This window comes from Mus caroli, unplaced genomic scaffold (assembly GCF_978045245.1).
Source record: "Mus caroli unplaced genomic scaffold, Mus_caroli_1 scaffold_4, whole genome shotgun sequence".
In the NCBI taxonomy this organism is placed as follows: Eukaryota; Metazoa; Chordata; class Mammalia; order Rodentia; family Muridae; genus Mus; species Mus caroli.
Window position 1 is genome coordinate 39,782,598 of NW_028227259.1, and position 16,437 is coordinate 39,799,034.

The 16,437-nt window shown below is 49.7% G+C and overlaps 1 protein-coding gene across 2 annotated transcripts in view; it reads right to left on the bottom strand.

Annotated features, from left to right (window-relative positions):
• Evc (EvC ciliary complex subunit 1) overlaps positions 1–16,437 on the bottom strand; it is a 39,288-nt gene that overhangs the window by 1,490 nt on the left and 21,361 nt on the right. The window contains exons 11-20 of one of the 2 annotated variants that reach the window (XM_029477917.2): positions 15,723–15,821; positions 13,733–13,945; positions 12,820–12,929; positions 10,889–11,099; positions 9,498–9,704; positions 8,361–8,505; positions 6,560–6,671; positions 2,633–2,759; positions 884–977; positions 67–252 (exon numbers count right to left, since the gene is read on the bottom strand). In XM_029477917.2, the coding sequence (XP_029333777.1) occupies positions 86–252; positions 884–977; positions 2,633–2,759; positions 6,560–6,671; positions 8,361–8,505; positions 9,498–9,704; positions 10,889–11,099; positions 12,820–12,929; positions 13,733–13,945; positions 15,723–15,821 (1,485 nt within the window). In that variant the 3' untranslated portion in view covers positions 67–85. The remainder of the gene's footprint in view (positions 1–66; positions 253–883; positions 978–2,632; positions 2,760–6,559; positions 6,672–8,360; positions 8,506–9,497; positions 9,705–10,888; positions 11,100–12,819; positions 12,930–13,732; positions 13,946–15,722; positions 15,822–16,437) is intronic. The other variant, XM_029477916.2, reaches the window with a different exon arrangement.

Below are 16,437 nucleotides of genomic sequence, written 5' to 3' on the forward strand. Positions count from 1 at the left end.
CTCCTGTTATGGTCCCTCCCCGCCCACCATTCTCAAATTATATCCCTAGCACTTCCTGGGCCTCACATGAGCATCTTGAGAAGAGTCATTCCCTGACTCCAGACACTTGACAGGGGGCAGTGGGCTGGAACCCCTCACACCTGAGTGGTCCTGTGGTGTGGTCGGCCAAGGCAAGGTGGTCATCATTTGGTAGCCCCAGGTCCTCTCTCTCCCGAGGTGGGGGCTTCTTCCTTTTGGTTCTTACTGGCTTTTCTGTAGAAGACAGGCAAACCCAGGATGGCTTCACGACTTTAGATGGCACTTCCTGCTCCCACAGTTTATGAGCAACCTTGGTGGGCAAGGGGGCTTTGTACCCACGTCACTGCGAAGCAAGCTGAACATCGTGAAGCATTTCCTACACCCCACAGCCTGCTCTTGACAGAGCTGGGATGGAACTGGGTGCACCAGGTTCCTTGTTTCTGCTTCACCCACAGCATGCAGGATACAGGAAGTGGGAGAGATAGAGGGTAGAATTTGGGTACAGACCAGAGCTTTTGTGTGCAAGAGCTGTGAATCACTTCCACCAACATGACATCAGGCTATGATGTCCCATAGTATCTCTGGCAGGGGAAAGACATGTCATTTCCCCGTTTTACATATGGGAAAATAGAGATGGGGATAAGATGAGGCAGGAGAGTAGTGGAGCCAGGAACTGGCATGGTGGGCATGGGGGGATGCTAAAAAGCCAGGGTCTCTGGGATGTCCTGAGCCTGCTCAGTTACAGAGAGTAGGAGAGCTGAGAGAAGCTGTGCAGGATACCCAAGGCTACATAGATGTTTAATGGTGGCTGTGGACCGGCATCCGCACTTCTAAGCTCAGAGCCTCTTTTGTTGTAGGGACGTACCTGGAAGTCCTCGCTTGTTGGAGAATGGCTTGTTCTCAGGAAGGGGCACTCGGGCCAATGTCGCTAGCTCTGAGATAAGGGTCTGCTCAGCTTCCTGATAGACAAATGGAAGTGAATCAGATTTCTGCCACTGAGTTGAAGCTTTACACTGTGAAAGATGACTACTGGTGGCCATATCTCATGTCCCAATGTGGAAGATTTTCCAAGCAGCACCCCACCAGAGGCGTCAGGACCAGGACAGAGGCATGGAGGAGGTTGCTCCTCTTGACACATGGGTCCTCTCTTCTAGTCTCATAACCCTGTCCACAAATGAGAACAGTTTAGAGGCTCAGCCATTGCCAAACACCAGCTCTGTTCCACTTCAGTGCATGGCTGCCAGAAGACCCAGTATGATTCACTACTGTGTGTCTATACCAGACTCAGTTTCCCCGATCTGTAGTAACGATCTCTGAAGCCACCCCTTCAATTGTTCACATTTGATGTTGAGAGCTCTCAGACTAGCTACCATCTGTAAAGGATCCTTGGGAACAAAAGCTCGTCATTAACAGGATTCTTTTTTTTTTTTTTTTTTTTTTGGTTTTTCGAGACAGGGTTTCTCTGTATAGCCCTGGCTGTCCTGGAACTCACTTTGTAGACCAGGCTGGCCTCGAACTCAGACATCCGCCTGCCTCTGCCTCCCGAGTGCTGGGATTAAAGGCGTGCGCCACCACGCCCGGCCCATTAACAGGATTCTTAACAACTGCTGTCACTACTGCTAACCCTGGCCAGTTGGACAAAGAAAGGCCACACCCTGATCATACTCCTTCATTCTGAAATTCTAATTTTTCTTTTACATTTTATTTATCTATTTGGGGGTGGGGTGGTGGTGGTGGTAGGGGTGTGTGTGTGTGTGTGTTGTGTGTATACCATAGTGCATACATGGTGTTCAGAGGAAACGTCAGGAAGTAAGTCTTTCCTTTCCTTCCACCATGCATTCTGGGGCAGGGACTCAGGTCTAGGTTTGAGCAGCAAGTGCTTTTAATCTGAGCCATTCTGTGTTTCCTTGATTTTGTTTGAAGGCATCCTGACATCCCCGGATATATAGATATATATATATAGATATATATATCCCCAGATATATGTGTGTGTGTGTGCATGTATGTATATATATATTTTAAAGGCAGATATTTTGTGAGTACAGCCACACCTTATACTCCTCCAGGCTGAGACTTTTTCTGTGCTAAAGTACCCACTTTATACCCTGGGAGCTAGGCCGCTCTGACTACTTTACTGAGTCTGTTACTATCAGCATAGCCCAAGAGGCAGAGATGGCAGCCCCGATACCTGCAGCCCTCTTGGTGGTGGTCTACACCACAGGGAAAGACTCATTCCTTTACTGCTTCCCAAACCACAGGCAGCCTGCTCAGCTGGGCCCTGCACACACCAGAGTCACGAGGGGCCAACTATCCCCAAGGGGCTCATGTTCCCTTCAAGAAGCCACACGGTGTTGGCCAGTAGAACTCAAGAGAGTCAAAGATGCCACAGACAAAGAGAGGTGGAGAGGTCTGGAGTGGGGCACAGAGGGTTGGTTTTTTTTTTTGTTTTGTTTTGTTTTTTTGTTTTTGTTGTTTTTTTTTTTTTTTTTTTTTTTTTTTTTTTTTTTTTTTTTTTTTTTTTTTTTACAGTGGCCTGGGCAGCTGGCTGTGAGCCCAGGTGTGGCCTCTTCCCGGTACACTATGCCACTGCCAAGTGACACATCTCTGCAACTACCTGCAGCTGGGTCTCAAGCTGGGCTTGCAGCTGGTCCAGCTCTTGTGCCTTCTGCCTCTGAGAGTTCAGGCGGCCCTGCTGATGCTTTGTGAACTGGTCCAGGAGCCTCTTCTGCTGTGAGAGCATCCTGGCGGTGTGAAGGGGTGAAGGGATGGTTAACACTGTTGGAACCCTTGGTCCCTACAAAACCCTCCCAGAAATCATACTGCGCATGGAAACATGCTGCACAAAGGGCTTGAGACCCTTAGCTGCACTTGAGCCCTGGAGCAAAACGGGGAGCCAGGAAAACATGTGCATGCCATGTTCTATAGCCACGTTCTTCCTGGACTCTAGTTCTGACCCTGAGGCTGCATGGCCGTAAAGCTTGGGGAAGTCTAAGGAATCCTGCACTAACACTGGACTTAGACTCCTAGGAAAGCCCTGGAGGGGGGCATCAGCAGGACAGAAGGCAAACAGGACACTGCCAGGTGGGGACAAAGAACTGAACACTGGCATCAACTCATGAGCAGACAATTGTATCTAAGGAGAGATGTTCCTGTGAAAGGACCAGAGGCCTTCCGGGACTACCGAGGAAGCTCATGTCCTGGGACAGTGTCTGAGAGAGCCTTAGTGTGGCATTCTATTAATTCTGTGCAGTAGGAATAGGTTGGGTATAGGCCAAGTCCTTCACATAGAGAGTAGAGCCTTCCCTCTTGGACACAGACCCCTTCTCTTTCTCTCATCAGCACACCTTGCTCTGGCTCTGCAAACAGTGACATCAATTCCCGGCCTATAGTGTGCAGCTGCTGCCTTCTTCTTTCAGTCAGTTTTAAGAAAGACTGACTGAAGATCTGAAAGCAGAAGTCACCTTTAGCATCAATAGGTGGCTGTCTGGGGGACATAAGACACACGAATGCCACCTTGCCTCTGCTTCATGCTCTGAAGGCTGATGAAATAGCTTTCCTTCCTTCCTTATATTTGTCTTGTAAGTTTCTATTCATCCGGTTAGGACCAAATCATCCATCCCTCCATCCATCCTTCTATTTATCTACCCCCACCTATTCATGATTCTTCTCTTCAGCCACGATCCATCAATTTATTCATGATCCATTTATCCATCTATCCATTCATGATTCATGTATCCACCATCCACTTAACTAGCCATGCATGGTCCTTCATTCATTTAGCTATGATCCACCATCCAATCATCTATGTTACATCCACTCATGATCTATCTACCCGTCCATTATCCATCTATTCATCCCTTTTTAAAATCAAAATAGTTCTGGCTAGATAGGTATTATGATAGTTTAATTTTTCACTCCTCCCTTTAAAAGCCTTATTAGCATGTATTAATTGTGCACAATAATGGGTTACATTGTGACATCTCCATACATGCACATCATGTACTTTGACCATTTTGCTATCTATTCTCTCCCCCTGCCGCTCACTTATCCCTTTCCTTCCTTCCTCCCAGGACCCTGCTTCCAATTTCACATCTTCTTCAAAAATCTAGATTTTGCTTAAAAGAGAAATGTATGCTTGTCATTTTGAGTCTGGATTACCTCACTCAACATGGTGATCACCTGTCTCATCCATTTTCCTGTAGATGACATGCCATGTTTTTCAAAGGTGCCATCATATTTTATCTCTACATGTTTATTACATTTATTTCGTCCATTTGTCCATGGACAGAACAGTGGACTGATTCATTTTACCTTGTTCACTGTGGATAGTGCTGCAGCAAGCGTGTGTGTGTGTGTGTGTGTGTGTGTGTGTGTGTGTGTGTATGTGTATGACTGTTTGTTGACTATGATGGTTAGTTTTTTTGTCAGCTTGTTACAAACTCTATAGAGTCACCAAGAAGAGGAAGCCTCAACTGAGAAAACCTCAATCCCTCCAATCAGATTGGCCTGTAGGCGACTTTGTGGGGCATTTCCTTGATTAATGATAGATGTGGGAAGGTACAGCCTGACTCAGTTGTGTCATCCCTGGGCAAGCAGTTCTGAGTTATATAAGCAAGCCACGGAGAGAAAACCAGCAATCCTCCATGGTATCTTGGAGGATTTCTTGTCTACCTGTTCCGGTTTCCCTTCATGATGAGCTGTGACAGGGCACATAAGCCAAATAAACCCTTTCCACGCAGGTTGCCTTTGGTTTGGTGTTTTGTCACAGCAACAGAGACCTAACTAGGAGGATGACTCTGGTTCCTTTGGGCATAAACGCTAAGTAAGCTGTCTTACCTACTTCGCTGGTCCCCAAAGCTCTCTCTATCCTGGGGATACAGTCTTTCCATGCCACGCTGATCTCATCCATGGAGTCACATGGGGGAAACCTCTGATTTGTTTGTTTAGTGGCCTAGCCTTGCCTTCGTGGAGGTCTTCTAAGGGATGGGTATTGGACACATAAGGCCTGTGATAGGGCAGTGCCTGGCTTTGCAGCATGCTCCCTCCCTGACTTTCAAGGAGGCTGAGTTCACTATGGACTCAAGGAGAGGCCACAGCATCCTGTCTGTCAGGCTGGCTCTCCTCTCTCATCAGCCATGCGGAGTTAGAGTAGCTGGCTACTGAAGCCTGTCTTGTTCTGGGTCAAAGCTAGGCTCTGGACCACATTCCAATCATAGTGGTCTCTCTAATAGTGGAAGCCCAGGTGATAAAAATGTGGGTCTCTGAGCTCTTCCTGCAATTCTGTGACTACATCTTTGTTTTAAGGTACAAGAAGTGGGGATATGGAACCTGTACATTCAATGGCAAAGCCAATCATACCTCTGTATCTGAAATCTAAGAACTGCTGGCCCATGCTTTAACAACTTAAGGAAGGGTGGGGCAAGCCTGGACCTTGAAACTTAGCAGTGGATACCTGCTGATGGCTGCCAGTGCCCAGGCAGAGGACTCCAGGTAGGGTATGGCATTTGTTCAAGGGAAGCCCTGTTTTTTATTTACTCAGACAGCCTACTGAGGCTGGGATCAATTCTGTTATATGTGTGTGGTCCCTCCTCGATGTCATGTGGCCTCTGCTGCTCTCAGTGGTAGATGCTCTGTCTAAGCCCGGGTCTCCCTGTAATTAGAGGCATCATTCCCTAACACAGTAGCACGTGCTTTACAGCCTGCTTCTGAGACTTCCTTCAGGGGACAGACAAGAAGTGTCCCAGGCAAAACTCAAGGCCAGCTCTCTCAAAGCACTGCTTCTGTAACTCTTCAGCCCACCTGCAGCTAGTGGACATTTGTCCTCAGTAAACTGGAAAACCACTTTTCCCATGACCCTGCAAGAAGAGTCCAGCTGAGTGGCCATTTGAGTCTCGTCCTACATGACTGACAGGAACCAGACAAGCTGATTCAACTCTGACCCTCTGGTCTGCAACTAGCAGGTGAATGAAGCTAAGGGCTGCTGAGCTTGTGCAGCCTACAGAGATGCAGCAGGCATTGCCATGAAACACGCCTTTGTCTCTCTCTCCTGGATCCTCACCTTTACTTTCCAGGTTAACATCACATGACCAAGCCTAGGGAGATGGGGAGTGCTACAAGAGGGGCCATGCAGGTCTCTGGGGCTCACTGGCCAGCCAACCCAGCTCGCTTGGCATGTTCCAGGAAGGACAGTTGAGGCACTGTTGAGAATCATGGTAGATGGTGCCCGAGCAATAATAGCCAAGGTTATCCCTGGGCTGCAACATACACCTGCACCTACATAAACACACACATACACACACACTACCACCACCACCACCACCACCACCAGCAGCAGCAGTACCACCACCACCAGTCTTTATACAAATTCTCACACTGAGCCTTTTTTTCTGGGGAGCCCAGGGTATGATTGAGGGAGGCTTCAGAGCTGGCTATGAGGGAGATAAAACCCTCATCAGCAGGCAGACCATGCAGGATCCCAAGCCCACCAGGTAGAGTGGAGTGTACCCACGCAGAGACCCCCACATACAACCCTGAGCCCCACCTCTGCTGTACCCCCTGGGAAGCTCCGTGGGTACCATCCGCTGTTTGACTCTCCAACGACGGGTCACTGAATTCTTGCTTCTTCCACAGCTTGTAAGCATTGATTCTCTCCCCTGGACCCACAGACACAAGACAGTCAAGGTGTGCATTTGGAAGGTAGACTCTGCTAGGCCTGAGGTGAGGTTGGGGGCCAGGGCAAGGGGTGAGCAGAATACACCTCTTCATAACGTGTCACAAGCACCAGCACTTGGGAAGGCCAGTATAAGAGAATATCATGGGAGCTTTGGCATAGAGTAGCACCCATGGCTCCCCTCTAGCTATCTGTCAGGAGCAAGGAGAGGTGACAAGCCAGCTTCCATAGTAAGAGGCTGTCATATACCTTTCGGAGTCAGAGTCATGCAGCGGGAAGAAGGGCTGGGTGAGCTGAGCTGGGGCTTAGGTTGGCCTCGAGATGCCTGTGTGAGCGTTCTCAGAGGAGCAGGCATCTGGCCTTGACTTCACACCTACTGCCTACAGCTTTCTTATTTGCAGAGTTACCTGCTCAGAAGACTTGCGACTCATTATTATTTTAAGGAAAGTGATGTGCTTCTGGGGGCTGCCATGGCTTAGGATGCTGTCTGTTACATAATTAATCTGGTGCCACCTTTAGCCCAGGAACTCCAGCTTGGCCACAGGTGACAGACAAACCTCCTGGAGGTGCCTCTCTAGCAAATATAATCCAACACCCAGGGAGTAATTTTGGGGGTCACACAGGTTCTGCACTTTGCAGGCAGCAAGGTGATCAGCAGCTGCTGACCTTGCTGGGCCTGAGCAGCACATGGTGGGGCTTTATCAGCAGAGCCATGAGCTGGCTTACTGCCCCACGCTCCTTAGGGAAGCCGCCCTGTAAAGAGGGAGGGCTGCCTACAGTCTACCAAGGATGCCCGTTCAAGTGCCTGAGGTAAAGCTGGGCTGGAAGAGCTCAGAGGACTCAGGGAGGGAATCCTAACCCCGCAGATGGCAAGCTGAGACCTAGTGTGAGTAGATGACAGGCCCTGGTACTGAGTATATGCAGGGATGAGCAGGCGTCTTCTAAGCAAGCTCAAATCTCTTAGAGAAACTGCGGGGGAACCTGCAGCCACTAGTAGATTCCTGAGCACATGCCAGATCTCGGGTGAATCCTCCTGAATGGGGCAAGGGTCGGGCAGGTGGCAGCTAAGACCAGCTGAGAGCAGGGACAGCCATGGAAGGTGCTTCAGGACCTTCCTCCTGTCCCCGCTCCTGTGGCTCAATCCCAGCCCATCTTGAGGGAAAGCAGCAGAGTGTATGAGCTTTGGAGTTGGTGAAGTTCTGCAGACCCTTGTGCAGGGTGAGAGTAAGGAGAGGAATAGCCTGCAGGGAGCTCTGGGCGTTATTTAAATGTTGTGGTAGGGAGGGTGACCGTCATCCATTGCTTCACAGGTATGGCGGTAGGAGGTGATGGGTTATGGAAATCCTGGGTAGAGCATTCTCAGGGTCTCAGGAGCTCTGTTCTGCCTACTCTTACTCGTTGTTGGTTATTGCATGTCTTTGGCCACCAGGAAGCTCAAAGATGGCATGGCTTTCATTTTTCATTATTGATCCCAGGTGCTTCCCATAAACAAACTAGACTTACTACATACACATGACCTTTGAAGCACCCTTTACAAAGGGTTTGGAGTCAAAAGGGAAACACACACACACACACACACACACACACACACACACACACACACACAGATTCTCTCCAGGTGTGCCAGATTCTTGCAAAGCCACTCTCAGCCTCTAGCTGGGGAGACACCTACCCTGCAGGGTCTTTAGGCGCTGCAGCAATTGTTCCTCATGAGCCTGCAGGAGCTTCCCGACAGCCTGGTAATGCACCTGCACGAGGCGGTTGACACTAGTGCTGGTCACATACACACTCTCCACCACCGTCTCCACCAGCGTCCTCTGTGGAAAGCAGAAGGAGACAGGGATACCTGAAGATCATAGGTGGGGCCACCTGCCTTGCACTGCATTTCCCACCTGCTTCCAATCCAGACTGGACTGGCCAGGACTCATGCAGGGTGGGCGTGGCTGCTTAAGCTGGCTGTAATAATCTCACTTTCCTACGGCAAGAACAGGTAAAATGGTGGTTTAAATCCAGTTCTAGCTAACAAGATTCGATATTAGGGGAGCCTGCCGAGGGCAGGGCATTTCCTTCCCAAACATTAGCACAGAGCCTTGGGGTGAGAGACCCCATCACTTCCCTCATTCTGCCAGACTGTGCGCATCTCTGATTGCTAGGTCACAGACATCACGGCCCTCTGCCTCAGTTGGATTTCTTGCCTCATGGATTCAGGGGGAAACCAACAGGATGTAGGGTGCGCACTGGAGATGAGCCAAGAACTGACTCCAAGTTCATTTCTGTTGCTCACTACCTGCCAGGCTTTCAGCGTGTCTTTCGCACAATGAGAAACCTCAGTTTCCCCATCTATAGTATGGGAAGGATGATCTTCACCCAGCCTGGGCTGTGGGAAATCTGAAGAGATAGGGTGGAGAAGGCACCCAGATCACAGGACCACTATCAGTATTTTGCCCACTGTCATTTTGCCCTGGCACCAGCACCAGCACCAGCACCAGCACGTCACTTCTCACGTATCCAGGTGGAGCTCTGTGGATCATGGGGCTACCAGGGTCTGTTGGCAAAGACTCAAGGAAAGTCATATTTCTCAGTTTGAATCTGGTTTTGCTGTGCCATGGGCAGTGGGAAGAGAAGCAAGGTGCGCCTCTGGCTGGTGGAGAAGCAGAAATGACAGGACCCAGCTCAGAGCCTCTATGTGTGGGCAGGGTGATTCTTGGCTGACAAGCCAGGCACATGCCGTAGGCTGGAAGCTCAGAGGGGCAGGGAAAGTGCCATTCCTCCTGCCCCTTGGTGTCGAGGGACAGCGCCTGGCTCTCACCTTGAAGTCTTCCTTCTCCCTGGTCCGGCCTTTGCTGGCAACATTCCTAGCATGTACCAGCAGCGCCTGCCCAATGACCCGCTCCATGTGCAGCTGTAGCAGCCGCCCTGCCTCCTGTGCTTCCGCCAGCAGCTGCTGCTGGAGCCGCAGACCTGTCTGCTGGGCCTCATCCTCCAACCTGGCTGCCTCCTCCTGGATCCGTGCCTCCTACAAGGGAAGAGTGCGTGGGCCTGAAGGCTGGGAGAGGCTGAAAGGGTGGGTGTTCCAGACCTGGAACCCTAAGGATGATCTTAGGTGTGTGTTGCTTGTTCCTTCCCTCATCCAAAGACATTTGTTGAGCACCCACTGTATGCTCAGGGCCGTCCACGGCCTTTCATAAAATGAAGGCCTTGTTCATCCTTCTCAGACACTGCCAAGCCTGAATGCTGGGACTGGCAAAATTTAGAGACTCAGAGAGGTTGAAAGATTATCTAAAAGGCACACAGCAGAGCCAGGTTGAGATTTGATTCAGCTTTGGGGACTTCACAGACTCTGTGGCAGGGCACATGGGGCCAGGGGCTGCATTTGCTTAGGATGGAGAGATGGGAAGTTGGGAACCGGAGCTAGAGAAGTAACCTGCTTGCTCCTTTCGAGCCTCCAGGGAAGACCAAGAGACAGAGCACAGAAGGCATTGCAACTTCTATGGCTTAGGAGCTGTACACTGGAGACCTGGGTCAGGGGTAGGGGTTCACACCCCAGCTTTGCTGCTTGCCAGTTATTTCAATATGTTTAAACCTCCACAGAGCAGGAAGGGCCTCTTCCTGGTACCTGCATGCTGGATGCTGCACCCTCTCTGAGACTTCACTTAGACCCTTGGTGGAATCCTCTCCACGTTGCCGTCATTAGAATCCCTCGACATATGTGTGACCCCATCAGCGTTACCTCTGCCCCCCATTTTATGAGTTGGACTGTGTTCCCTCAAATGTACATGTTTAAATCCTAACCATAGGACTTCAGTGTTGGACAGTAGGGACATTGGGACGTGAGGTGATTAGTGTAGAAGGGTTGTGAGCTTGGATCCCCTCTGGGGTACCTGAAGTCCTTTCAAGAGATCAGGATCTAACACACACAGAAAGATGACCATGGTAAGGACACAAGCGTACATACATGTGTAAGCCAAGGAACAAAGTCTGGGGAGGGACCTGCCCTCCCCTACCTTGACCTCAGTCCTAAGGTCCCCATCTTGGGAGGTAATAAGGTCCTGTGAGTCAAGCCCCAACCCGTCCCTTTTGTCACCCTGCTCTGCAAGCCCCTGGGTGTCAGGACCCTAACATGGCAAGCAGGGATGGAACTTGGGTTCTAACGGAGCACTCCTAGGCAGGGTTGGGGGTAAGGGGACACCATGTTCTCACCAGGGCTCTGAGCAGCTGCCATTGATGCTCCTCCAGGCATGGGGACACACCCTGCTCTAATGCCAGCTGCTCATGTAGCTCCTGCAGGAGCCTCTTCTTCCCAGACAGCCTCATCTGAGCCAGGGCAGTGATGGTGGTGCCTCGGAGGGCCAGTCTGCGCAGAGCAGAGCACAGCAGCAGCTCGTGGCCCTGCAGGATGCCTCGTGAGGACCTGTGGGAGGAAGCAAGGCTGCTCAAAGCTCTTGGATGCTCTGAATAGTGAGGCACTTCCTGAGGAACCACACTCACAGGAGGAAGGGGAGTCAACCCTCCCACAACCCACCTAGTAACATTCAATCATGTCCGGTTCAACCCACCCATTGCACGTTCAGAGGTACATGCAGTGGCTATGGTACATGCCCTGTTCCATTTCACACACAATTCCTAAACACATTTAAAGCCAATACAAGTACTTGAGTTCCCATGTCAGTGAGTCAAAACAATCCAAAGCCCAACAAGGGGCCAATGCTTTGTTTATAATGTGCAGTGATGTCAAGAGGCTGGGAAGCTGGGCAGAACCTTAGCATCCAATGACTGACAAAAGGCAGACATGGGAAACATTCAAGGTTTTCTGCTGTGGCCTTCAGCTTGGGGATGTGGAGTCACCACACCTTACAAAGCCCTGCTGTGGAGTTAGTCAGTCCCCAGGGGGTGGAATTTATTTGCTATGACCTAAAATCCCTACCAGGAGTAAAACAAGTCATCCACACTGTTTGATACTGTAAAAGCTGGATCTTAGCTCTTCAGTCATTCAACATGTATCTACCCGTGGTCAGTAACAAGAATGCAGTCATACGAACAGGAAACAAAGTGAACATCTTTGAGTGAAAAGTAGATAACAGGAGAGCTACAAGGTAACACATTGGACCAAAAGAATGGAACAGTGCAGAATGAGTGTGGAGTGTGGTGGAAAAGTCTATTAAGTATAAAATTGAATCCTGAGAGACGAAGAGAAGACTGATTTGTATTAAATATAAATGGACCAAATACTAGTACCACTCAGGACATAGACTCCAGGCTACCTGAACCTCAGTGAGCCGGCAGTGTTCACTGGGTCACTCTGGGCCACCCTGCTTATGTTTCTCCTGTTGCTTCACTTGTATCACCCACTATAACAGCCGTACATCTGTTGTCTCCTGCCCACAACATGTTTGTGGTCATGAAGCCACAGCCATAGCCACCCACTTCGTGAACCAAACACTGCCAAAGCCACATACCTGCTCCTGATCCATCCACCATAACAGCCACACACCTGTAGCCACACCAACCCATTGCTGTTATGGTCGCCTCTACCACAGGCACATGTCTGCTTCTGTACCTACTTCTACTACAGCCACACACTGGCTACCTGTGTAAATCAGGTTCTTGGGAAAATATGGGTAATTTAAAAAAACTGTCATTTTTCTCTTGGAAAACAAGGAGAAATATTTTCACTCAACAGAAAAAAAAACCCACACCACATGAGTAGCAAAAATGTGGAAAGAAAATATACACCACATGAGTAGCAAAAATGTGGAAAGAAAATATACAGTTGATTGATAAGTAACACATGATGGTAAACAAAGATCTCTGTGGTGATAGAAGCTTCCAACATCTGGACTGTATGTAATAGCAGAAGTGAAACTTCAAATTTACCAAACATCTGGAACTGTAACCAAAACAAATGTGTATACATTTACCTCACAAGAACTATTCCGAAAAGTCCCTACCAAGCGGCATTCAGGGAAACAGGTTCTATTAGCCCCACTTTCCAGAGAAGGAAACTGAAATGGTATATCTTTATTGTCAGCGGCAGGCAGAGGACAGCTGATGTGTCCACCTGGCAGGTTAGCACGCTGAAGCCAGCCTGGAGTCGTTCACACACAGAGCCCATCCTTCAGGGTTATACTCACTCTTCAGAAAGGCCACTGAATCTGCTCAGGACGCCGTGAATGGTGCTCTCGTGGTGATCCCGCAGCTGCCTCTGTAGCACCGTGGACAGCGTAGCCTCCTCCAGCCACACCTGTGCTCACAGGGACAGCCGTGCATGAGCAGCTGCAGCCCCTCCACGGGCCCCTGACTTTTTAACACGTGCCCCCTTTTCCTGATCCTCTTAAGAACTTTGCTTGTTCCCACAGTCCTCCGAGGGGATGTCATGTGATCAGAAGGAAGGCTCTCATCTCACTCAGCGAGACAGTGCTGCAACAAGACTTGCATCACTAAGAGGCCTTTCCCACTCTTCTGAGTGTTAGTGGGCTCTGTCTCCATCAGCCCGGAGTCTGCACGTAGGCTGCGGATGGAGTACAGGTCTTAAGGAGGCCCCTGCAGCTTAGACTTCCACTCCCCAGGTTCATGATTCTTTGCCTGGTCCAGCTTCCAGAGGCTGCTGTGCACTCAGGTTCGCCAGTCCACCATTCCAACCTCTGCTTACACTGCCTGCCATTCCATCCTTTTTGGCTCTAACCCTCCTGCCTTTCTCTCAGCCCTCCTTTATGTACCTGCAGCCTCAGCTCTGTCTCATCTGTCCTCTGATTCATCACCTTTTGCCACCTGACTTCCTGGGTGAACTTGTGAGTGCTGTGCTCACACCCTGGCCCTCTGTTCATGACTGATGGGGAAGCTCTGTAATCATGAATTGGTTTCCTTGGGGCACTACATATCACCCCAGGGATTTGTGCATCTTCAGCACGCACTCTGACACTTAGTACACTTAGTACATCTGGGCAGTGTCTCTATGAGGACCTTGGGGATGTGCAGCATCTGAAATCCTTCCCTAGTACCCTAAATCTCAAATGCATAGCCCAGCCGGGGTCCCGGGAGACAAACCCGTTTGTCCTGCTCCAAGAGATCACATAGGAGTCCCCACTGTCGTCTGCGGAATCGGTCCGCCTGTCCCAGCTGCCTTGCTGCCTGCTCCTGGACCTGTTGCCGCAGGATCTCACATTCTGCCACAGGGAGGCTGCTCACTTCTGGGAGGGTCTTCAGGAACAGGGAGTCCACAAACTTTTGGAAGGTTCCCATGGTGCTACAGTACAGCTCCTGAGAGAAGAACCACACTGGGGTTATGGGTCAGGTTCCACATTCCACCGCCCTGGAGCCTGAGCTTCTAGATTTGAAACAGAGAACAGGAGGAGGCACAAGCAAAACAGACAATAGGAACAAAATGCACATACATAGCTGTTATCACAAGTGCACCATATGGATTCTGGAGAGAGTATAAGAAACGGACCTTAGGTAGTGGCGGCTGCTCTGTTCATGGTGTTATAAGCCACGCTTACACAAGACAAGCAAAGAGCTGCAATGATAAATAACATTGCTTAGTTTAAAAAGAACCAACTAGATGTTTTAGAATTCAAAAGGTCTGAGAACTCAGTGTACCATTTTAGTTACAGTCATCTAGAAGCAGGTGAAGAGAGAATCAGTGGAGTGGAAGGCAAAACAGAAGAAATCCTGAACAGAAACAGGATGGACATTGTAAAGAGAATCACGCACCAAAGAGACCAGAGAGTCCAACAGGGGTCCCTGCTGTCCCCAAGGAAGGGACAGAAGAGTGGAAGCAGAAGCAATATTTTGAGAAATAATCTAATTTCTATAAATTAAAACTATAAAAGAAGTTTACAGATGAGGAGCCCAAGGCCACAACTGATGACACCTGTTCAACACTAGACAGCTCTGGTCAGGTCAGCCACACTCCCTATCTTTGCACTTTAGTCTTGATTCTGTAATCTGGAATGCTGACTCCTGGTCCACTCAGAAACACTTCTCCAGACAGTTGTCTTTGAGTTCATCTTCACCCAGAGTCTTCATGGTCCCTCACTCTCCTCTCTGTGCTGGGAAGTAAGGGCTTGGTGATGGAGTCAATATGAACTGGGATGTCCCCAGTTCCAGCTGCTGTCCCAAGCCCTCTCAGACACTGAGTTGTTACAGTACCCCTGTGAAGGAAGACTGATGCCCTTACATAGATGGAGAAAGAAGGCTAGAGGGACCAGGTAGTGGTCACATGGTAAAGCAGAGCCTGATGCTGCACTGGTCATCTGGGCCACCTCTCCTGACAGTGCTGCCTAGCCCTAAGTATATGTGTTACATCTTTCCCTACCAGCATCTTCCTTTACCTTGTTTCCATCTTTCAGCCTGTGGCTCGTCCTTGCTTACCATCACACCCCAAGGGCCCTGTACCTGGGGAGTCTTGATGCCCTTCTTCCTGTCTCTCCCAAGCCAGCCATGAGGCGAGCAGAGCAAGCTCTAACTTGCCCATGCATAGATTCAAGGGTGGCTCAACGTCCCAGTTTCCAGCACAGACAGGTAGAACCCATGGTAGAGATGTGGTCTATGGGCCCTTCAGGCAACAAATTCAATGCTACTTGTCCCTGCTTCTAGTGTTTCAGCCCAGAAGACAAGAGGACCAAGTGGTTCTCTCAAAAATGCAGAGCTAAGGGTTGCTCTGTTGTCTGGCTAAGCCACTGCAATCTTCGTTGTTAACCTGACAGACTCAGAGTCACCTAGGAGACATACCTATGAGTAAGTCTGTGGTGGTATTTCTAGACATGCTTAACCAAGAAGGGAAGTTGCTCACCCTGAATGTGAGCCACTCCATTCCGTGAGCAGAGATCCTAGGTTAAGTAAAAGGAGGGAAGCTAAGGACCAGCATGAATGTCTTTCTGTTTTTTGACTGCAGACACAGTGCGACCAGCTGACTTAGGTTTCTGCTGCCATACTTTCCCCACTGCGATGGACTGAGAGCCTGAATTCACCCTCTCTTAAGTTGTTTTGTTGGGTATTTTGCCACAGCCATGAGAACAGTAATACAGTCACATACCTGGCAGAGCACAGCCATGGCCTCAGTGATCCGGGTGTCCTCGTCTCCCTCCTGGTCACTCCTTGTCAGCCGCTGCCTCTCCAGGACCTCATGAAAAGCCTGTAGTTAGAACAGGGGCAGAGTTCAAGCAGAAATTGCACTCTTTTGTTTTTGTGGGAAATTCTCCCCAAATGACTGACTGCCACCTCAGATGGGAAGAATATTCACCCCAATATGACTGTGAGGAAACTGAGGCACGGAGCTTTCACATGACTTCAATGGATTACAAACTGTGCCTGAGGCCAGGACTTTAAATTTAACTCCTAGGAAGCCAGTCTGTGCTTCTGTTATACTGTTGTAAGGAGTCTCCATTGGGCTGCACTTGTTAATTGTCTCTCCTATGCCTTATCAGCAGACAGTATCCTCTCTGACTTCCTCTGCTATCAACCTGCCATACTCAGAGGGACCTCCCTGGGGGACCTGGGGTAAAGCAGACAGGTTACTAGAGGCATATATAGTCAAGAAGAAGCCAGACTCTGACATCCAGAAGTTGGACCCTGCCTCCAGAGAGACAGCAGAACAGATGAATGTGGAGTCGGCCAGCAGGATAGCAGAGGCTCCTACGTAGCCAGAGGGTAGAATAGGGCACAAGGACAGGCAGTGGCTTCTCAAAGGAGGAGGGAGGGCACAGGGGCCATCTTATCAGGAGTACTCTCTAGATAGTCTCTGAAGGTGA